This window comes from Ictalurus furcatus, chromosome 18, assembly GCF_023375685.1.
Source record: "Ictalurus furcatus strain D&B chromosome 18, Billie_1.0, whole genome shotgun sequence".
NCBI lineage: Eukaryota > Metazoa > Chordata > Actinopteri > Siluriformes > Ictaluridae > Ictalurus > Ictalurus furcatus.
Genome location: NC_071272.1, coordinates 15,657,135 through 15,681,089, shown reverse-complemented (window position 1 = coordinate 15,681,089; position 23,955 = coordinate 15,657,135). Strand labels below are relative to the sequence as shown.

The window sequence follows — 23,955 nt, the reverse complement described above, 5'->3', positions numbered from 1 at the left end:
CTAAAATGGTGCCAATAAAGATTTTTTTGATAAACCTGTGTTTTGTTTGCAATTGTTTGATATCCCTGAGAGCAGAGTATTTTTGTAAGAAAAAATTAACAAAAAAGCAAAAGGTTAAACAATAAAGATTTTTCACAGCCTTCTTTGCTTGTGTTTACCACTTGTGCCAATATTAGTGGCAGTATTAGTGTGTATACATACATACATACATACATACATACATAATATATATATTATATATATACCCATACACACACACACACACACACATGTCCCTGCTATGACAGATAGATAGATAGATAAAACTTTGCTACAATAGAGCTTGCATAATAACTATATGGGATTAATATTAACTTGGTATTTAATAGTATGAGCTGCCCATTTATTAAATATGTAAATGCACTTGTATGTAAAATGGCAGCTCACTGCACATTACAAATATATGTATGACAAATATTAGTAAATGTGATAAATCTGTGAAAATATAAACGATTAATTTTTTTATATATAAAAATACAAATATGATCAAATATTAAATGTTAAAAATGACTCATCTGCAAAGTAGTGAAACAATCTAGGTCATGGGAATAGTTTTAATGAAATATAAAAATTTCCTTTGTACCTTATTATGCCTTTTCTCTTCCAAACACATTTCTTCATAAACAGGTGAATTGAATCCTCCACCATATACAATTTTAAAAATCAGAAACAAAAAAACAAAACAAATCTGAAAGACATGTCTGAGGCCAGAAAATGTTCTCTCCAAGTCTCTTTAATAGATCTTTATCACTCTGATGAACTCAGTGTATTTTCAGAGCAAGAGTACTGTGTATTTGCTGAAATAAAATAAAAATAAATAAGGTCAATGAAGCACCTTAATATTGATGATGAAAGTAAATATGTGGGATCCACAGTCAGTAAAAGCCATTTCCTTCAAGCAAATGTGCCTAACACACAGAAAACTTAAAGTCAGAATGTAATAGGCGCTAATCATAAAAAAAACTAAAACAAAATAATATTCACAGTTCAACAAAAGAACTCTAGAACGAACTCTGCTACTGCAGAACCCTTTTCCCTTTTAACATATATGATTGAACAGAAAGGATCCTCCTTGAGCACCCTCAGCATCAACACTGCTATTAACTTTCCAGTGAGTCAAATCAAATCAAAGCTCAGTAACAATAGGAAGTCAAAAAAATAAAACACAACCAGATCAGTGAAGCTACAGTAAAAAGCATAATTTATCATAAAACCAGAATGCAAATAGCCTGTTGTCTGATTGTTCAATGCACTCAGAGGTGGAAAACATGCTTAATTACCCTTCAGGCTTCGGCATCATCTGCAGTATCCAATCCACACACACCCCCACATACACACTGCACCACAGTGCTCACTAGAGAGTCAATGCAGAACAGCCGCACAGTAAACCATCTAACAAACTAAAAACATACATACAATCATTGTGTGATTTCAAAAATGAAATTAAAAACTGGCATCTAAAAAAAGGAGGGCACAGCACGACAGGAAAAACAGTGCATGGAGAAATGAGTGCATGTCTCCCCTCAGTGCATCGAAGGGTGAGGCTTCAGCAAGCAGGGACTATGCATTACTTCTTCCAAATGGTGTAGAATATCCACCTGAGGAAACATTATTAAGGACCATTTCTAATAAGTCTGAAGGAAACATGTAGCTGCATCTACCTAATCACATAACTACACGGTTGTGTGGATGTGGCCAGCTCTGTATCTCTTTATTGTGTTTTCTGGGTGTCAATTTTTATCTTAAAGAACAAACCCTTTAATTTTACAGTGTATACAACAATCCTATATTAATTCAAATGTCCATAGTAAAATGATCTTCTAAATGCTAAATATAAACAGAATTTGATTTAAAATCTCCCCAAAACATTTACCATTGAACTATTTCACATTTGGTTCGGCAAAGGATACAGCTCTAGGTAGGAGGGAACACACACCACTTCTTTGGAGAAACCCACATTGCATGAAAGTCTTCTCAGCAACCCCTCGTACTCACTAAGTGCCTCAGTGAGATTCACACAGTTACCCTGTAGGAGGAGCATCATCTCAAGTAAACAAGGTATGGAAAAACATTGATTAAATGATTCTCTTTTGATAGATTCTGTAACAGTTCACAAAATACCAAGCATCAAGCAATTGCAAGCATCAAGGTAGACTGTAGAAATAAAATTAAAAAAAAGGATCAACAAAGATCACATCTTGGCAGCCTGAATCGTAATCAGATTGAATCTGGACATGCCAAGAGATTCCCAAGAGAGCCACGTGCTCACCTGGGTGAAGTATTTGCCGCTAGGTCGTAGAACTTTGATTGATAAATCAAGAATGAGCCTCAGGAATTCCCACATTGACTCTGCAAAAATGCAGATTTTCAGAAGTTAAGCAGCTGTACAATTTTTGTGTTATTACAGTTTAGAAAGCTCTGAGAATCTTTCAGCATTTAGTCTGAACTAGGTTCACATAAAGGTATAAATATGAACACAAACCCTCCTCAGGTGCTGTAGAAATGGGGATTGCGGTTAGATCATTGATGACGTAATCAAATGTCCTTCCCTCTTCTACAAACTTTTTAAGTACTGGAACACAGTCCTCTACCAAAACCTGTGAATGAATGTAGAGAGAGATAAAAGAAGAAATGAAGAAGGCAGTTACATGTATAGCCTTTGGTAACAGATATGAACTAGACGACTTCAATTTTATAGATAGATACAGTATATAGATAGATAGATAACTGGCCTTACTTCATAACAGTCCCCTTTTAAGTTATCCAGAACATTCCCACAAGTCTTCCTCATGTGCTTCCGACATGCGTCAATCACCATCTGGTCTATGTGCAGGTGTTATTAAGAAAATAAAACGCTGTACCTCTTAACTGCACCTCATTACAGCCCCGTGATGTGTGAATTATGGAATGAAAAATAACATTAACCTTATACAGTACACTATATGGCCAAAACTATGTGGACACCTGACCATCAGACCCATATATGCTTTTTGAACATCTCATTCCAGATTTAGTTCCCCCTTTGTTGTTATAATAACCTCCACTCTTCTGGGAAGGCTTTCCACTAGATGTTCAAGCATGTCTGTGGGGATGTGCCCATTCAGCCACAAGAGCATTAGTGAGGTCAGGCACAGATGTTGGGCGAGGAGGTCTGGGGTGCAGTCAGGGTTTCAGTTCATCCTGAAAGTGTTCAGTGGGGTTGAGGTCTGAGCTCTTTGCAGCCCACTCGAGTTCTGCCACTCCAACCTTGACAAAATGTATTCATGGAGCTTGCTTTGTGTACAGCGGCATTGTCATGCTGGAACAGGTTTGGTCCTTAGTTTGTTTTTATTAATTTCCCCAAATTAGCTATAATCTATTTAATAATTTTCATTTAGATCTTAGGAGAAGCAGTGAGGAGCTCTGCCTATTTGGGAACATCAAGAGAAGCTTCCTGGGTGAAGTGTCCTCAAAAATCAGGAATACTGTTAACATTTTAAAATATAAATGAGTTTTGATTTGTTTAACACTGTTCCTGGTCAGATAAATCAATTTGATAGTGTTAATATCTTCATTATTATTCTAAAATAGTAGAAAAAGTGAAGAAAACCATTCTAGGAGTAGGTGTGTCTATACTTTGGACTTGATTTACAAATTTCACACAGGATGAAGAGGAGGAGGACTAGGCCCTTTTTTCCAGCTTAATCACAACAATTTGGATCTCCCAAGTTCTATTATAGCAGCAGTACGAATACTTATATAAAAGATAAATGTCTGGTACATTAAAGTAGCTACATAAACAATCTTTTTCTACAATGAGAAATTCTACATGAAAGTGACTAATTGTCCAGAAAATGCTTAAAATACATAGAAATCTAAAGGATATTTCCACCATGGTGATCATCTTTGGTTTGAGCTTGACTGCTTCACAAAGGATGCCTCCGTCTCCTCCACCCAGGATCAGAATCTCCTTCCCAGCATAGTGCTCCCTGCCATTGCCCATGATGGCCTGTGTGTAGGCCAAATCGCTTTCTGCTAAATCTACAAAGAAATTTATATAGGAACGTGTCCACACGTTTATATATGTCTGGTCAAAAAGTCATTATAAAAGCTGTTGAAAACAGTGTGGGACGTGCAACCTACTAACGTCCCCGTTGAGGATGAGGATATTGCCAAACTGGTGTGAGTGCAGGATTTTGATGTTCTGGTAAGCTGAGTCTTTATCAAAAACAACTTCATCAATATCGTACTCTATGAGCCTGCCATCAGCCGTCGGCCAGTACCTGTCCACCTCACCCCCTCGCTGCAGTGCAGGGAGCCTGACATTAAACACACACATACGCAAACACACACACATACACGAACAATTTATTTATAACAACTCAAAGTAGCAATACAGGACATAAGTAGTAGAGATGCAGAATACTGTTCTACTGTTCATACTGTTGGACTGTATCAAGATGGCTGATGACTGATATCATGACGGCTGCCCATGATAGCAGACACTGAACAGTATTTTGATACCAGTTTAGCTCTCCTTCTAAGCACACCCTTTGCCATGACACTCAAAATTGAGCTCAGGTGCATCCTGTTTCCACTGATCATCCTTGAGATGTTTCTACAACTCGATTGGAGTACACCTGTGGTAAATTCGGTTGATTTGACATGGTTTGGAAAGGCACACACCTGTCTATATAAGGTCTGTCGCGACGGGCAGAGAGCCGGCGCACACAAGAAGGAAATCGCTCCTTCTCCAACTGCCGCACCGGCACGACGTGGGCAGCTTCGTGCCGAACATTCTGCCAGCCGGAAGGACCGCCACGGCGGGGCGGGACTGACGCGACGCCGGCCAGCGATTGGCGGACCCAACGGAGAAATTCCACCACTCAGGCGACGGCGGAGGAGGATAAAAGGGCGCGCTTCCGGCCGTACGAGAGGAGAGAAGACCGTAGCGACAAGACGGACTCCGTGCGTGTTTTCCAGCGACATAGCGACTCGCAATCACCAAGCACGACGGTAACCTCACGCCCCACGCTAATCTCTCTCTCTCTCTCTCTCTCTCTCTCTCTCCCCACAAAAGGTGCAAGCGCGGACGAGATCGCCGGGTGGTGAGAGTCCCACCTACGGAGAACGCCGGCCCGGGAAAACCCTCGCCCCCGTCTCGGGAATCCCGCCTCCGCCACGAGTAGGCTACACCGGCAGTCACGCCTCCAAAAGCCCCGCACTCATCCCCTCACAACCCACTCACTTCACCCTTGCACCAATAAACCACCGTTTGTGAACGTACTTCTGCCTCCTGTGGGTCTGTACGCCGCCCTTCCCCAGGCTAATTCCTCACAGGTCCCACAGTTAACAATGCATGTCAGAGCACAAACCAAGCCAAGAAGTCCAAGGAATTGTCTGTAGACCTCCGAGACAGGATTGTATCGAGGCACAGATCTGGGGAAGGCTACAGAAACATTTCTGCAGCATTGAAGGTCATCCAACCATCTCTGCAGCACTCCACCAATCAGGCTTGTATGGTAGAGTGGCAAGACAGAAGCCACTCCTCAGTAAAAGGCACATGACAGCCCGTCTGGAGTTTGCCAAAAGGCACCTGAAGGACTCTCAGACCATGAGAAACAAAGATTGAACACTTTGGCCTGAATGGCAAGAGTCATGTCTGGAGGAAACCAGGCACCAGTCAGTCATCACCTGGCCAATACATCCCTACAGTGAAGCATGGTGGTGGCAGCATCTTGCTGTGGGGATGTTTTTCAGCGGCAGGAACTCGGAGACTAGTCATGATCGAGGGAAAGATGAATGCAGAAATGTACAGAGACATCCTTGATGAAAACCTACTCCAGAGCACTCTGGACCTCAGACTGGGGCGAATGTTCATCTTCCAACAGGACAACGACCCTTAGCACATAGCCAAGATAACAAAGGAGTGGGTACAGGACAACTCTGAGAATGTCCTTGAGTGGCCCAGCCAGAGCCCAGACTTGAACCCGATTGAACATCTCTGGAGAAATCTGAAAATGGCTGTGCACTGACGCTCCCCATCCAACCTGATGGAGCTTGAGAGGTCCTGCAAAGAAGAATGGGAGAAACTGCCCAAAAATAGGTGTGCCGAGCTTGTAGCATCATACTCAAAAAGACTTGAGGCTGTAGTTGGTGCCAAAGGTGCTTCAACAAAGTATTGAGCAAAGGCTGTGAATACTGTGAATTCACAGCGCTTCACGTTTCCCACATTTTGTTATGTTACAGCCTTATGCCAAAATGGATTAAATTCATAATTTTCCTCAAAATTCTACAAACAATACTCCATAATCACAACATGAGAGAAGTTTGTTTGAAATCTTTGCAAATTTATTAAAAATAAAAAACAAAAAAGCACATTTACATAAGTATTCACAGCCTTTGATATGATTAATGAATTTAATCCATTTTGGAATAAGGCTGTAACATAACAAAATGTGGGAAAAGTGAAGCGCTGTGAATACTTTCTGGATGCACTGTAAATCCAGTCAAGTCCATCGGGCACCTGTGAGTGTCAGTGAAGTACTTATGTCCACTGAAGGTTATGGTTGCTTTAACATTGGTTAGTGGGTCTGAGACTCTCACTGTCCCAGAGCCATCCCGTGATCTCTCAAGGAACACTCTGGTTTGGACACAAAGTTTTAGTAAGCAAGCATTTTTTTTAATAAACACTCTACTCTCTGGAGGCTGCTTCATACACACACACACACGCACATGTACAGTGTGCATTTCATGAATTTTTAAAAAAACCACACCTCTTCACCGTTTGGATAGTTCCATGTAGCAGAGTCTTCAGTTTCTTCTCCAGTGCATTCAGTAGCTACAGAAAAATATCAGTTTAGCCAGAGTTAATTACAGACTGACTGAATGACGGCAGGATAATACATATCAAGCTAAACTTCATAAAACACTTTTAGATAACGTAAAGGAGCATTTGGCAAGAATAGCTGGGTTCGAGAACATGAAAGCCAAGTTATAAGACACTAAACACAAGAAATTCAGCTAAGCCTAATTTATGAGGATGGTCACAAGTGCCTTCGCTGTCCTGTTTTTCTTTGTAACAAGGTCTCATGAGCCTTAAAGCTTCCGTATTAGTGTGTTAGTATGAACGTGTCATTAAAACGGATATTTTGCAAGTTTGGCTCAGACAAATCTACCATTCTCTGGGAAATTTACTATAGCAGCAACTTAAGCATTACACCCTGTAGACAGTGGCATGTGTTATGGAAATGTGAGCTGTGATTACTCACATTCTCCACTTGTGCTGAATCATCTCCTTCACAACACTGCAGGTCGAACGTCACCAGACCATGAGAGTGCAATCTCAGGATAGCAAACCTGTTCAAGGACAAAATGGCAAATTAAACATTGGGGGCACCTCAGCAATTACATCTATGTAGATTATATATCTATCACATCTGAGTAAGCAAAACAATGTCGGGAAATAAAGAGATTCAGATTGTGTAGCAAGATTTCATTAACTGTTGAAACATTCGCGGCAGTTTTTTCTTTTTCTCAACTGAAAAGAACACATCACAACTGTTTGAGATATCAGTGAGCTTCCAGACTAAACATTTGTTGGCACAGTCTCAAGCTGCCCATAATGCAGAGGGTTAGTTGGTGGATAAAGTATCTCACTCTCAATAACTAGAGGTTGAAAAAAAAGCTGGTACTTGAGCAATACTAAAGCATCGCAACCCACTGGAACCAGGCGAGGACTGGCCATTGGGAACTTCGGGAATTTTCCTGGCGGGCTGGTCTTGTGAGGGCTGGTCTTTTTTCCCCCCCAGCATTATATAGCCTATATACTAGGAGTGGGAGAAAAAAAAAAAATGATGCATCTCGATTCATTCACTAACAATTCTGAATCGTTTCTAAAAAATACAGAATTGATTCTGTGATCAATTCAAATCATGACTGTGTGCATGCCAGAAACAGAAAAAAAATAAGCAGTGACAAATTCTATTCATTTGGACAAAGATGTACAAACTACGACCTTACGCCATCACATTTGAAATCGACTGTGTGGCAACATTTTGGATTTTGTGAAGAGAAGGGAATGGTGTCGTTGATAAGTGCCATACTGTGTGCAAACTCTGTAATGCCAAGTTAATATAGTATCTCACAAAAGTGAGTACACCCCTCACATTTTTGTAAATATTTGATTATATCTTTTCATGTGACAAAACTGAATTAATGACACTTTGCTACAATGTAAAGTAGTGAGTGTACAGCTTGTATAACAGTGTAAATTTGCTGTCCCCTCAAAATAACTCACTCAACACACAGCCATTAATGTCTAAACCGCTGGCAACAAAAGTGTTTATACCCCTAAGTGAAAATGTCCAAATTGGGCCCAAAGTGTCAATATTTTGTGTGGCCACCAATATTTTCCAGCACTGCCTTAACCCTCTTGGGCATGGAGTTCACCAGAGCTTCACAGGTTGCCACTGGAGTCCTCTTCCACTCCTCCATGATGACATCACAGAGCTGGTGGATGTTAGAGACCTTGAGCTCCTCCACCTTCTGTTTGAGGATGCCCCACAGATGCTCAATAGGGTTTAGGTCTGGAGACATGCTTGGCCAGTCCATCACCTTCACCCTCAGCTTCTTTAACAAGGCAGTGGTTGTCTTGGAGGTGTGTTATCATGCTGGAATACTGCATACTGATCATGCTCTGCTTCAGTATGTCACAGTACATGTTGGCATTTGTGGTTCCCTCGATGAACTGTAGCTCCCCAGTGCCGGCAGCACTCATGCAGCCCCAGACCATGACACTCCCACCACCATGCTTGACTGTAGGCAGGACACACTTGTCTTTGTACTCCTCACCTGGTTGCCGCCACACACGCTTGACACCATCTGAACCAAATAAGTTTACCTTGGTCTCCTCAGACCACAGGACATGGTTCCACTAATCCATGTCAGTCTGCTTGTCTTCAGCAAACTGTTTGCAGGCTTTCTTGTGCATCATCTTTAGAAGAGGCTTCCTTCTGGGACGACAGCCATGCAGACCAATTTGATGCCGTGTGCGGCATATGGTCTGAGCACCGACAGGCTGACCCCCCACCCCTTCAACCTCTGCAGCAATGCTGGCAGCACTTATACGTCTATTTCCTAAACACAACCTCTGGATATGACGCTGGGCACGTGAACTCAACTTCTTTGGTCGACCATGGAGGGGCCGGTTCTGAGTGGAACTTGTCCTGTTAAACCGCTGTATGGTCTTGGCCACCATGCTGTAGCTCAGTGTTAGGGTCTTGGCAAATTTCTTATAGCCTAGGCCATCTTTATGTAGAACAACAATTCTTTTTTTCAGACCCTCAGACAGTTGAGGTGCCATGTTGAACTTCCAGTGACCAGTATGAGGGAGTGTGAGAGCGATGACACCAAATTTAACACACCTGCTCCCCATTCACACCTGAGAACTTGTAACACTAACAAGTCACATGACACCGGGGAGGGAAAATGGCTAATTGGGCCCAATTTGGACATTTTCACTTAGGGGTGTACTCACTTTTGTTGCCAGCGGTTTAGACATTAATGGCTGTGTGTTGAGTTATTTTGAGGGGACAACAAATTTACACCGTTATACAAGCTGTACACTCACTACTTTACATTGTAAAGCAAAGTGTCATTTCTTCAGTGTTGTCACATGAAAAGATATAATCAAATATTTACAAAAATGTGAGGGGTGTACTCACTTTTGTGAGATACTGTATATTTCGGGAACACGACTAACATGAAGAAACATATTATGCCATTCCACCCAGAGCTGGAGAAACAGCCTTCTGTTTCAATCACGGCCACTGCCAGTTTCCCTCAAACGACCCTCGAGCAAGTAGCAAAGCTTCCACCGAATTCTGAAAAGGTGAAGTGAGTTACTCGGACAGTGGCGGGTTTTACTGCCAAGGATTTGCGCCCTTACTCCATCGTGGATAACCCAGGGTTTCACATAATCTTACAGGTGTTTGAGCCAAGGTACAGTGTGGCCTCACGGCGTTATTTCTGCGAGACAGCAATACCCACACTATACAGTGAGACTAAAGCTCAAATCTTAGAATCACTAAGTAATACGGACAGGTTGGCAATAATATGTGAAGCATGGACATCAATTACAACAGAATCATATGTCACCATTACGGCACACTACATTACCGGTGAGTGGAAGCTTGCGGCTTGTGTTCTGCAAATTAGGACTACATATGAAAGTCATACGGACGTGAATATTGCTGAACAAAGACTGAGTTTTGGTGACTGACAATGCCTCTAACATTACTGTTGCAGCACAGCTTGGCAACACATGAGATGTTCTGCTCACGCTGAATTTGGCTTCTCGGTAAGCGCTAAAGTTGCCGGCAGTGTCAAGGCTGTCATGGAGGGTGACTTTTTTCCACCGCAACACAACTGCAAAGCATCAGTTGGAGGAGAAACAAACTATATGTCACAAACTGAAACCAGACATCATCACTCGGCGGAACAGCACATACGAGATGCTTGAAAGATCTGAGCAACAACCGGCTGTTTGTGCTGCGTTGCTATCACCTGTGGTGAGAAAAGGAGCGGCTGAAATCTTCGCTCTCACAGAATCAGTGCTTTCATGTGCAGAGCATGTTATAAACGCCCTTAAGCCAATGAAAGATGCCACCCTTCTAATGTCAGAGGAGCACAGCCCCACAATGTGTTTGATTGCTCCATTGCATGCTAAGTTGATCCAGGACATGAAAGAAAACATGGAGGAGGCATCAGTGATCAGGGAGATAAAGATCATCAGTAAGAACCTCAACAAAAGGTACGCTACTGAGCAGGAGACCAGTCTTCTTCACAAATGTGCTGCTCTTGACTCCACACTTTAAGGGACTGCATTTTCTTTCCAAAAGAAAAGAGAGAAGAAATGTACAGAACAGTGATTATTGAAGCTTCATCATTACAAGAGGTAATTCTTCTTACACAATATCTGTGATAATAAATTACATAAAAAATAGCATATGATATTATTGCAATTGCAACAGTGCAATATTACAAGGCTTTTTGTCAGAGATGCACAAATGTATCGGCCGATAAAGGCAATTTGTCACGCTATTGGCCATTGGCCGAAAGTTTAAAAACATCCGATGATCAGGGCCGATTATATCCTGTTGATCAAAAAAGGGCGGGAAAACACCTCGATTTCATGTGTAAAGAAGTCTCTTGTGTGGAATGACGGAAAAACTGCAGCTTGTAAGCTCTGTAATTTCTGCACTGCTAAAATTGTACACCGGACACTGTAGCAGTGAAGCGGGAGTTTCGACGTCAAGTCTAAATGTTTTTTTTTTTGCCACGCTGCTTGAGCTGCTCGCACTGAATTAAAGTGCCAGTACACTGTTGATTTAAATGAGAAAGAGTTGACAAAAAAGTATATATTGGACAGAAAAATATATTTTTAGAGTAGTATATTTCATATCCAGTTAATGTTAATATGAGTTAATATAATCAAAAAAAAAGTTTATATTATATATTACCAGTTTAATGTTCAGTGATGAAGTAGAAATACTTTTGTTTGTGGTGTCTCTCACTCTCAATAACTAGAGGTTTAAGAAATAAGATGGTACTTGAGCAATACTAAACCAGCACAACCCACTGGAACTGTTACAGTAAAATATACAGGATAAGAACTGTCTCTTTGCTATAGTTCATAATGGAGAAACAAAGAATGCAAGGGGAATAAAACATTTATTATGCGTCCGTAAGATGGATGTCTGAAGATGGTACACAAGGCTTAATTAGATTAGTTTACCTTCCTCACACTTTGTCACTGCACCACAGGGAACATGACATAGATTACACATGATTTATTTTCAAACCTTTAGACTTAATGTGTTACTGTTAAACTAAACAATTTGGGCTTTCTGATCATGTGATGTATGTTGTAAATTCCAGGCTCGGCCTGCACTGTACACATGTCTGCAGAATCCACTTTTTTCCCCACTTTGCAGCTGACTGAGCCATATCAAAATCAGAACTTTAACTACCACGTTGTGTTTCAGCCAATCTACCATCCAGCGTGTCCAATCAAATCACTGATGGCAGCTATAAGTGGTTTTCATTTCTAAACACACATCTAGTGCAAGCCTTGAAAACTCACAGACTTGGGGCATGACCGCAATATAAACTTCTTTTCATTTTTTTTGCTTAACTTATCTTACAGTTTTTCTCAAATTGCTTTGTTTTGTATGTGCTCTTGGTTTTTGCTGTAAACACATAAGCAGAATAAAACTCACCAAGATGCACCTTCACATGCACCACAGCACCCAAATTTTAATTATTTTCCTGTAACACTCGCCCTATTCCTTACATATCACCAGGTTACTTAGGCAAGATACTCATCAACTGATAGCTCTGTAGCTGTGCCAAGTACAATCAGTACAGATAAGTACAGACCGAGACCTTTCTTCACACTGATCCAGCACTGACAAAAAAACAGATGCTGACAGCCCCCCCCCCAAAAAGTTCACATTTGTAATGGAGGGTTAAGTTCCTTTATCAAGAATTTTAAGACCCTACAAAGAACGTTGTCCCAAAAAAATGTGGTCTGTCACAGGCCAGCTTCATACCAGCTAAAGTCAACATAAAGGCCCGTCAGCTGTGTTTACTACGAGTCACACACAAAACCGGAAGTGTGTGCCAAAGCCCTTAAGCCAAATACACAAAGGAACTAAAGTGGCCCTGTGCCCATCTAAACACGGCCCATTGTTGCCCAGAGGATGCACTTAGCTGGCCAATCATTGGTTATCCCAAAGAGGGTCTGAATATAAAAGCACAAATACCCCCCGGTGTTTTCAGAGAGGGGGCATGATGGCCAGGGGGTATTTGTACTTTCAGACAAGGCTGCACTCTGGTCTATTAACATTTTTTCTGTAACACCTTAGTTGTTTGACCATTATGACCAATTTAACTGACATTTTCAATCTAATGAAACCTAATAATTGGTTCTGATACACTGGGGAAAACTGGTCAAACTTTTTATTTATTGCACTGCTTTGAGGATGTATTTCAAAACTGATACCTTTACATGCTAAAGCCCAGTGATTGCCCTTTTATTCCACCAGTCCTTGTATTCTACAAGCAGATACACAGGCTGCTAGTCAGAGGTTGTTGCTTATAAACAGAGTAGATGCAAAAGGGAATTTAGACAGCCGACTACATAAGAGAATGATTCTTAAACTGGTGGGACTTGAGGCCATTTTTAAATCAGCGTTTTGATACAGCACTGTCAACTTGTCAATGGTAAAGGGGTATCAGGTGCAGGATCGGTCTACTGATATTTGCTCCTGGCTGGTCTTCTGCAGCGTGGCACGGAACCAGAATGGAGCTATCTGTCTTGTATTCCTAATTTCACCCACTTCACTCCACTGCTGCATTCCCTCCACTGGTTTCCTATAGATTTAATAAACCTGATGCTTGCTTACAAAGCTACTTCCCCTCCCCAAAACGGAAACGGTGAAATCTTGCACCTCAAACCCTTAAATCCACAAGAATAACTTGTCATAATATAACAACCTTCTAGATACAAGGAAGACAAGCATCAACACTTGTTTCTGTACAGGTGCCCAAGCTGTGGAATAAACTTTCACTAGCTCCTCAAATATCTGGGTCTTGGTGCTCCTTTCAAATGTGGCCTGCAGACCCACCCTGTCAATTAGCACTTTAATCATTCACTTAACTGGCACTGCCTTAGCAAGCTGGTTCCTTTAGATTTAGGCCGATATGCACAAGAATAAATATTTGTTTTCCAGGAAGATGACCGAGCACTTCTGTAAGTCACACTGGATAAGCTGCATCTGCCAAATGCTGTACATATAAATGAAAGTTACCACAGTGGGGGGTGATGGTACTTACCTGCCATTCTTGCCAATAAATGTGGCCAAGTATCCATGCCCCTCTGTGTCATGGACAGTTTCTGTCATTTCCTGCTCTTGAAATATAGACTGCAGGCCACGAACAGTTGCAGAATGGTCAGCTGGAACAAGAGAAGGAAAGCAGATGGAGGATATGCTGACAAAGTAGCAATCAGCCTTACTATTATATGACCTCTACCTCAGGAAGGAGAATTAGTCCTTCTGTCTTACTGACCCCGTGAGCAAATCCATCCTCTGATCGTACAGCACAAATCTCTCATTTGACACATTGCATACAAACATATTAACACCAAGATTTATTATTGTGGCAGACAAATTAATCTTATTAAACTATGAAACCAGAGCTGCATGACATGATGAATCACAATGCAAACTTTACAAAGTGAGTGGGGAGCGAGGGATTAAAACACAACAGTTTACTATTCCAGGTTATACCAATGGTTTGAAATGACAAATTCTGGGGTACATTTTTGTGTAATCTTACACTTGAGGCTCATCACATAAGATGATGTTGGTTGACACTCAGCTGCGCCATGATTACAACCTTTGAGGTCCATTCTTGTGTTTACATAAAGCAAATAAGGCAGGAATGAAATTTGCGTACTCTGACTCTGTGTTCTGACATTTTAAGTAGTTTTTTTCTCCCTGCTTTTCCTGTATGACAAGTTTTCTTTACAAATTAGACTACATTTTGCCTATATGTCAAAGGTTAGGTCTTGTGTATATCTATCTAAAAATATTATATAGCCACATTCGGTTGGAATAAAAACCTTACCTAAATCCTATAGCACACTGACTCGAAGATCATCAAAAGCCACCACTGCCCTGGAAACAACTGGCCCAACACACCACTAAACTTCTCCACATTAAATAACAGGTGCTCCCTCCTCTAAGATGTGTGCTTCTTGGTCCCGTTCTCAACATTAGCTATCTACATCACTGTATTAATGTATTATCCAGTGTTGTGTCAGTGAATTGGTCTACGCATTCTCATATTTATTCTTTATTTATAATAAAATAAAATGTGATAACAGAAGTCATCAATCCAGTTTGGAAACGATCGAGAGAAAACTGCTTGTTTTATTACTGCTTTATTAAAAATGTATGATTGATTTTTAAATACAAAATTAGGTAACAGTGGACACCTTGTCGGACTTTATAAACTGTGTATTTGGTCTGAAAGTGACAGATTTGTAGTTTTGCTATTAGGCTGGTTTTAAACTATCATTGGGCTGCTTTTGTAACCTGCCAACTCTGGTGCCAGTAAAAGCAAAGTAAAACATGCAATTATTCATATACAGTATGCTGCCATTTACATGTTTGTGTTTATGCAATACACAATATCTGAAGAACATTTCAAACAGGAAAACAGTTATATAGTTATATTTACGTTAAATTTAAGGAAAAATAAATCATTTGCCTCAGTAGCCTTTCTCTGCCTATTTAAAATATCTGACTTTTTTTGTTTTTCCAAGTAATCACACCAAATATTGAGTTTGTTTAATTTATTACTCATTACTGGCCTGTATATTATTTTTATTAATGTAGAAACATTTAATTTCATTATTTTTGAAGGCATCTTTGCTCTACAGTGTTTCTTTGCATGTGCGTAAGACTTTTGCACCGTACCGTATATGTTTAGGTTTTTTTTTGTGCCATGAAATATGTTACAATGTATTATTTTTAACTCTGTTCTATTCTACTGTACTGTATATTTAGAAAACCTTCCTTCCTTCCTTGTGTAACACATTTGGTTATGCAAATGTTTTGACGACCCTGAAATATGCAAAATATTGTATGACGTCATCCGGCAACTTCTAGAGCAAAGATTTGACAACACTGGGAACTTGCTCTAGTCTGATCTCTTGTGTACGTTACTGCTCGAAAATAAAAGCCCTTAGCTACCTAGGGAGATCATGAAGATGTTAAAGCACAGCACACTTAGTCGAGAATGTCGTGTGAATTTGTTGTTATTCTTGAAACAAAAGCTTTTACATGTGTAGCAGATGGATGATGAGTGATTAAAAATGTGCCATGTGTACGTGCCAGGCTCCTGGTAGCACAAAGAGACAGAGATTTAATGCAGATTAACGGTGATAGACTGAGTGACTCACTGCTTAAATCCAGGAAATATTTTTATTTTTATTTTTTTTACGGTATACTGACTTTATGAGCGTTATCTGATATGTCGCGTACAGGTGCTTAATATAGCCAGAATACCTAAAAATACACTGCTGCTAGCAGAGCGCTAATCACTGTCCAGTCTGTGGTCGTGTCTATTTTACGAAAACGCTGTAGCTAACGACAAATGAGCAAAGAAAACTGAATTTGTAAATGTCTAAATGAGCTATTGTTTTTTTCTAGTGTTTTGCAAGGCGAGTGCGTGTGTTAATTCAGTAAACGCATAATGAGAAGCTAGCCTTAGCACACATGCTACCTTCTTAAGGTCAAGCAACCTACGGTCAAAATACCCCATGTTTAAGCATTTTTTTTTATCAAATAGCTATTCAGCAGTACTGGGGGTTCATTTCGCCGTTAGTGCATGTAATAACTCTAACAAACCGTCGCTGCTGGTAGCCATTAGTCAAACAATAAACCGGCACCGCGAGAGGAGAAGAGAAGAGGCCCGTGTTTGTGCTGCGGAGCCCCGAGCCTCTTCCCACTCCTGCTCATTCATTTCACCTCACCTGGTGCAGAGAGCTTGAAGTCGAGGGTGTAATGTCGCACTGCCATGATGGGACAAGGCCGTCTGCCATGCCTGGAGAAGGCAGCCGGTGTGGAAAAGGGACGAGTGTGTAGCGGTTTTAAAACACGAGCAGGAGGCGAGAAGAGCAAGTGGAGGTCTGCTGTTTACCGCAGTGGAGCTAGGGAAGTAGGCGGAGGGGGCAGATCTCTCTCTCTCTCTCTTTTTCACTCTGTGTGTGCACACTGCGGGACAGGAGGTGGGGAGGAGGAGTGGAGTGGTGTCATATACAACCCTGAAGCTTGCATGCGGCATGTGCAGTGAATATTGTTGTCTCACAGTTTGATAAATACAGTTCGATACTGTCTGTGTGGAGTTTTACTTCTTCTCCCTGTATTCAAGTGCGTTTCCTCCGGGTTCTCCACTTTCCTCTCACCTCCCAAAAACATGCCAGTAGATGAATTGGCTACACTATATTGGCCCTAGGAGTGAATTCATTCATTCATTCATCTTGGTTAGGATGGGCAGTAGATCCAGGAACACTGGCATGAGAATGGGGAATACACCATGGATGCCAGTCCATCACATTGTACAATGCATAGACACATTTATACCTAGGTCCCGTTTACATCTGGCACTAACACAGTGAGACGAAACAACGTTCCTCCAGGACAATGGTGCTACATAAAACAACACACTAACTACATGAGACGACACAGAACTAAATAAGATCTACACATTTCTACATAAGTTGTGTGTGCAAACAATGCCATAGAGTACAATAATTACTAAAACAGGACAACAGGCACAGTAAGTGACAGTGTAGCGCCAACCAGTACACAGTTCTAGTATGGAAGTGTCAGTTATAACAGGTAGTGCAAAAGAATAACAATATAATAAAAATGCTGTGAATGTAAACATAGCATACAATGACATAATATACAGCAGATAAGCGTATACTCAGGGGGCTCCCTGAGATAGGCTCCAGCTTCCCTGTGACCCTGAAGGATAAGCGGTATAGAAAATGCATGGATGGATGTTGGGGGGACATAATCTCCTATCTTAAATTTTTTCCATTTATTAATAATCCTTGTAGAATGCTGAAATGGAAATGAGTTCATAACCCTACCTAGGGGGGGTTAGCACACTTGCCTTGGGGTTTGGATCCTACCTCTGCCCTGTGTGCATGTTCACCCATGCTTCGAGGGTTTACCCCGGGTACTCCGGTTTCTTCCCCCAGTCCAAAAACATGCATTTTAGGCTGATTGGTATTTCCAAATTGTTCACAGTGTGTGAATGGGTATGTGAATATGTGTATGATTGTGCCCTGTGATGGTTTGGCACCCCAGGTGACCCAGGTGTCCTCAGGGTGTGTCCCTTCTTGTGCCCAGAGTTCCCTGGGATAGGCTCCAGCCTCTGCCACAACCCTGTGCAGGTTAAATGGTGTGGAAGATGGATGGATGGATGGATGGAATCCTTCTCAGATTCATGAGCAGGAACAATTACTTCTCTGAGATCATTTTTGATGTCTCTTCTTCTTCTGCATATTGGTTTATTTTTTTTGGTTAGGGCCAGATGATGCTTTGTTGCAATGTTTTGTATGTTGCCTTAGATGAAGTCTGCCAAATGAATAGGCTACATGTAAATGTAAAATATTATATAACACCATTCTGTCTGTTGGTCAAATGGCCTTGATGCCTTCTGCCCATTTCTGGGACTCTAGAGATGAGAGATATGGCAAGATATATCCAGTGTTTGTATTGTTATTTGCATTTTTCTGTATGTGGTGGCCTTGAAACATTGGTTGCTGTTATAGAAGTACTGATGAAATGATGATATTCTCAGAAAAGTCTGTCATCATTTATCATGAAAATGATATTATATCACAACCTTCCCAGTCCTAGGAATTATAAACTTAGCTTTATAACAAAGTAATCATCACCAGCAAAGACCTTTTATAAGAAAAATAAAAACACATATTTGAGCTTAGTTCCGGTAGATAACTGTGATCGTAATGAAAAATCCTTCTTGAGCAAACTGAAACTTTCATATTAATACCACCATCAGTGCCATCATGCTCATAATCGCATAGATCATTAGCTAGCCGAGTGTCTGCCATAAATAAATATAATAAAATAATATAATATTGATCATCGCTGAAAAATGGTGAGTGAGAAAATAATCTCTTGGTCTTTTTTTTGTTTGTCTGTTTTTAAGAGGTAAGAGTGAAACCTGACCATTATCATAAATCATTGAAATTATTTATCCTAACTCAGTTGTAACTGTACTAAAAATGTCCTCCTGTGAAGTCACCACTCAGACAACCACTAATTTCTCACCTGAATAATATCATCAACCAACAAATTAGCACCAGAATTATTAAGCACATTGTAAATATTATGATATAAACATTTTAATGGGTTTGGAGGTGAAGTGTTTCTTTAATTTAATTGTGCAAAACATTCACTGCACTAATATTGAACGACTTTTTCTTCCAGCATACAGATTTGAATTATACTACTAGGAATGGCTGTGCTTTCTTCAATTAGGGTCAAGGTAAGGTCAAGCAGTAGCCTGGTCTATAATCAGCTGTAAGAGGTGACTCATACTGGGCTGGAATGAAAGCATGCAGCTACTGCTGCCCTTCGTGGATATGTCTGAAGACCCTGGTACAACTGTACATAATCGGACCTTATCTTTGTGTGTATATTTACATAGTGTTTACCTTGAGGAACAATAATGTAACTATACAACAACTTTCTTCTGACAGTGAAGCCTAATGTAAGGCCAGTGAAAAGGGATTTCTAAAGAATATATGAAAATAACATATACTCTATTCTTTTAAGACAGCATTTTTTCTTTATCATAATTTAAGCTACATTAACACATTCCGGTCACTCCACAATTCAGATGTGTTCATGAGAAACTTATATGTCATAATGAATGAATGCCTTTATTGTTATTGCATAGCTGTACAACGAAATTCAAATACTTTTAGCTTGTGGTAAATGTAACACACAACAAGTAGCATACAAAACACTGAGTAAAGTACCACATAACAAGCAAGCTCAACATAGCGGCAAGAACAGATAAATAAATAAGCACTAGAAGGTATATTACACAATCCCATGTGTAATATGTATTGCGCAGTCCAATGTTGAAATAGTCCAATATAAATGTATTGCACAGTCTCGTGTGTAATATGTATTACACAGTCCAATATTTTACACAGTCCCTTAAATAATTATGAGTTTTAATTCTTTTGTGCCGCTTGGATGAAAACTGTTTATAAGTATAGCAATATGGTCCTTAATGGACCTATAACGCCTCCCAGAAGGCAGCATTGTGAACAGCCTGTTTCCTGGGTGAGAACAGGATTATGGATTATGTGTGCTGCACGACACAGGCATCTGGCTCTGTATATATCAGTCAGTGAGGGAAGCTGTGTCCTTATAATGTTCTGTGCTCACTTCCTGACTCTCTCCAGAGCCTTTGTGTCAGCCATAGTGCAGCCTTTAAACCACACCAGGATGTTGAGGGTGATGATACCATCCACAGAACACTTGTAAAAAAAGACAGCAGCAGTTCCTGGAACAGATTGACTCTCCTCAGTGACCTCATGTACTTTTTTCACAAGGGCATTGGTGTTAACAGACCATGTGAGGTCCTGAGAGATGTATGTTCCCAGGAATTTAAAGTCACCAACCTTCACCACAGTGTCCCCTTTGATGTAAGGAAGGGCAGGTTCCTCCCTCTTCCTCCTAAAATCTATCACCGAATCCTCTGTTTTTGAGGAGTTGAGTGCCAGGCAGTGAGTTTTTGGACTTCATCTCTGTAGGCAGACTCATCATTATTATATTATCAGTCCCATTACAGTAGTGTCGTCTGCACACTTAATGATATGTTGCTATCATGGATTGATGTACAGTCATGGGTGTATAGCGTGTATAGCAGAGGACTCAGTACACAGCCCTGGGGAACCCCAGTGCTGAGGGCCAGGACTGAGGACTATGCTGTGTAAAATTTTTCTCATAACAGACCTTGATAATTACACACACACACACACACACACATACACACACACACACACACACACACACACACAAGCAAACCTGCCCTTGCATGAGGCCATATAACCTGACCTAGGTGTTTTTCCAAAACCTCTTTTACGATCTCATATATCAGCACTTCCCCCATGACCAGCTAACTGTACATTTACATATACAGCTATTTTATCGCTGCAAGTCGCCTGTCACTGTACTATGAAGTTATCAGTAGGTGTTCAATCTACTGGTTGCTATAATAACGTTTATCAGTGGTTGGCACAACTAACATTCCACTTTTGACAACAAATCAGTTTTTTTGTTATTAAAATTAAACATTCTGGTGGGAGAGAGTTTGTATATAAAATTCACCAGTGTACACAGTCATGTGAATCTAGAGATCTAAAGAGTTCTGTAAGGCCTTCAGAAAAAAAGGTTGTGGATGCCAATGAGTCTGGCAAGAGATTTAAAAAGATCTCCAAATGATTTGAAATACATCATTCCAATGTAAGAAAAATAATAAGTGGCACAGATTTCAAACGACTGCCAATTTGTCCGGGACTGGCCATCCCAGCAAATTCAGGCCAAGAGCAGACTGTCTGATGCAAAAAGAAGTCTCCAAGAACCCCAAAATTTCATCACAGGATCTGCTAGTAAGTCTTGCAGCAGTTGGCATCAAAGTGCATGCTTCTACAATCAGAAAGAAATTCAACCTGCATGGAGGCATGCCAGGAAAAAGCCTCTGCAGGACTAGAGCTTGCCAATGAGCAAATAGGCAAAGGCCAGGACTTTTGGACTAATCCCAGCTAACAATTTTATGTTAACCATAAAGAACATTTTCCTAACATTCCCATTAAGTTATAAAAACATTATTTCTGAATGTTCTATCCATCCATCTTCTATACCACTTAACCCTTTTCAGGGTCACGGGGAAACCTGGAGCCTATCCCAGGGAGCATCGGGCACAAGGCAGGGTACACAAACACATACACACATTCATACACCCATTCATACACTATGGACATGCCAATCAGCCTACCATGCATGTCTTTGGACTGGGGGAGGATGTTCAAAATGCTTTTTTAGACATTGAATTGAAATCTTGCTTGGTTATAAGAATGTTATTCACAACCTTATTAGAACGTTCCATTCCCTCGTTATATAAACATTCACTTAATGTTTTTCTAAGGTTATAAAACGTCCTTCAAAACATTATTACAACGTTCCATTCACTTGTTATATAAATGTTCTCTCAATGTTTTTGTAGGGTTATGAAAACGTTATGTAAAACATTATTGTAACATTTCATTTTCACTATATACAAATATTTTCTCAACATTCTTCCTAGGTTACAGGAACATTCTTTGCAACCTTATTATGTTCCATGCTATTGTTATATAAACGTTCTCTCAATGTTTTTCATTCTTGCTATCACTTACTGCATCTATAAACAGCCTGACCCTCACTTTCAACTTAATAGGACAGCAGCTTGTTACTGATAAACAGCCAACATTATTAAATAAATTTGTTCCAAAATTCCCAAATGTCTCCTCATACAAAACTCCATCATATCACCAATTATGTTTTTCTTTGTTAAATAGCAACACAAGATAACATATTAGAACAAGTGCATTAACATAAACCTTTGATTTGTTTTGCAGCAGGAAATACTGTTCTAGAAAATTAATCATCACCTTCTGACCAATCAAAATCAAGTATTTGACAGCGCTGTAGGATAAGAAACATTTAACAAAACATCAAACTGTTTATTGTTAAAATTATTTTCATCTGAGAGATACAGTACAACAGCATAATTGCTTATAAGTTTCATCCTGTCAAAGGGATCAACACCACCCGTTATCTTCATTTAAGACACACCTCAAAATATAAAACCACGTACAAACCGGTGGATAAATATCATGCTTACAAAAATAGACAGCGTTTCACTGGTTAACCATTTTAGTTTAGCCTTGCTGTGTAGTTAACACTGAAGCCTTACATGTTTAACAATGTACAACCCCAATTACAAAAAAAAGTTGGGGCGCTGTGTAAAATGTAAATAAAAACAGAATGCAATGATTTGCAAATCTCATAAACCCATATGTTATTCACAATACAGTAGAACATAGAAAACAAAAAAAATGAGCTGAAATAAAAAATAAGGTAATTTTGAATTTGATGGCCGCAGCACATCTCAGAAAAGTTGGGACAGGGACAAAAAAGGCTGGAAAAGTAAGTGTTGCTAAAAAGATACAGCTGGAGGAAAATTTTGGAACTAATTAGGTTAATTGGCAACAGGTCAGTAACATGATTGGGTATAAAAAGAGTATCTTAGAGAGGCAGAGTCTCTCAGAAGTAAAGATGGGATGGAATCTGGATGGAAGCATATGTTGCTATAAAACCTGTATATACCTTTCAACATTGATGATGCCTTTCCAGATGTGCAAGCTGCCCATTCCATAGGCACTAATGCAATCAGAGATGCAGGCTTTCGAACTGAGCGCTGATAAAAAGCCAGATGGTTCCACTCCTTAGTCCTCTTTAGTTTAGAGTTTAGAGGACACAGCATACATGGTTTCCAAAAAGAATTTCAAATTTCGATTCGTCTGACCACAGAACAGTTTTCAACTTTGCTTCAGTCCATTTTAAATGAGCTTTGGCCCAGAGAATGACGACAGCGTTTCTGGATCATGTTCACATATGGATTCTTCTTTGCATGATAGAGCTTTAACCAGCATTTGTGGATGTCACGGTGAACTGTGTTCACAGACAATGAGTTCTGGATGTGTTTCTGAGCCCATGCAGTCATTTCATTACAGAATGCAGTGCCGCCTGAGGGCCTGAAAATCACAGGCATGTGATATTGATTTTCACCCTTGTCCCTTGCGCACAGAGATTTCTCCAGATTCTCGTAATCTTTTGATGATATTATGTACTGTAGATGATGAGATATTTTACGTTGAGGAACATTATTCTGAAATTGTTCCACAGATTGTGGACGCAGGATATGTGAACCTCTGCCCATCTTTACTTCTGAGAGACTCTGCCTCTCTAAGATACTCTTTTTATACCCAATCATGTTAATGACCTGTTGCCAATTAACCTCCAGCTGTTTCTTTTTAGTAACACTTAAGTTTCCAGCCTTATGTTGCCCTGTCCCAGCTTTTTTGAGACGTGTTGCGGCCATCAAATTCAATATTACCTGTTTTTTTTCCCTTAAAATGGTACATTTACTCAGTTTAAACATTTGATATGTTTTCTATGTTCTATGTTTCTATGTTCTATTGTGAAT

The 23,955-nt window shown here is 40.2% G+C and overlaps 1 protein-coding gene across 1 annotated transcript; it reads right to left on the bottom strand.

Annotated features, from left to right (window-relative positions):
- Positions 1-565: 565 nt before the first annotated feature.
- sms (spermine synthase) lies at positions 566-17,021 on the bottom strand. Its single transcript, XM_053649116.1, has 11 exons — positions 16,625-17,021; positions 13,918-14,038; positions 7,290-7,377; positions 6,795-6,859; positions 4,162-4,337; positions 3,905-4,059; positions 2,777-2,866; positions 2,522-2,636; positions 2,309-2,388; positions 1,950-2,065; positions 566-1,637 (listed from the first exon to the last, which is right to left on the bottom strand). The coding sequence occupies exons 1-11, from the start codon at positions 16,668-16,670 to the stop codon at positions 1,607-1,609; spliced, it is 1,083 nt and encodes a 360-aa protein (XP_053505091.1). The 5' UTR covers positions 16,671-17,021; the 3' UTR covers positions 566-1,606.
- Between the last annotated feature and the right edge of the window lie 6,934 nt (positions 17,022-23,955).

What these genes read in the sequence shown, in the direction of transcription:
- sms (XM_053649116.1), bottom strand. Translation starts at nt 16,670, where the DNA reads ATGGCAGTGCGACATTACACCCTCGACTTCAAGCTCTCTGCACCAG. An exon ending in CTTCAAGCTCTCTGCACCAG is followed by an intron (nt 14,039 to 16,624) that starts GTGAGGTGAAAT and finishes CTCTTGTTCCAG; the next exon opens with CTGACCATTCTGCAACTGTT. An exon ending in CATCCTCAACGGGGACGTTA is followed by an intron (nt 4,060 to 4,161) that starts GTAGGTTGCACG and finishes ATTTCTTTGTAG; the next exon opens with ATTTAGCAGAAAGCGATTTG.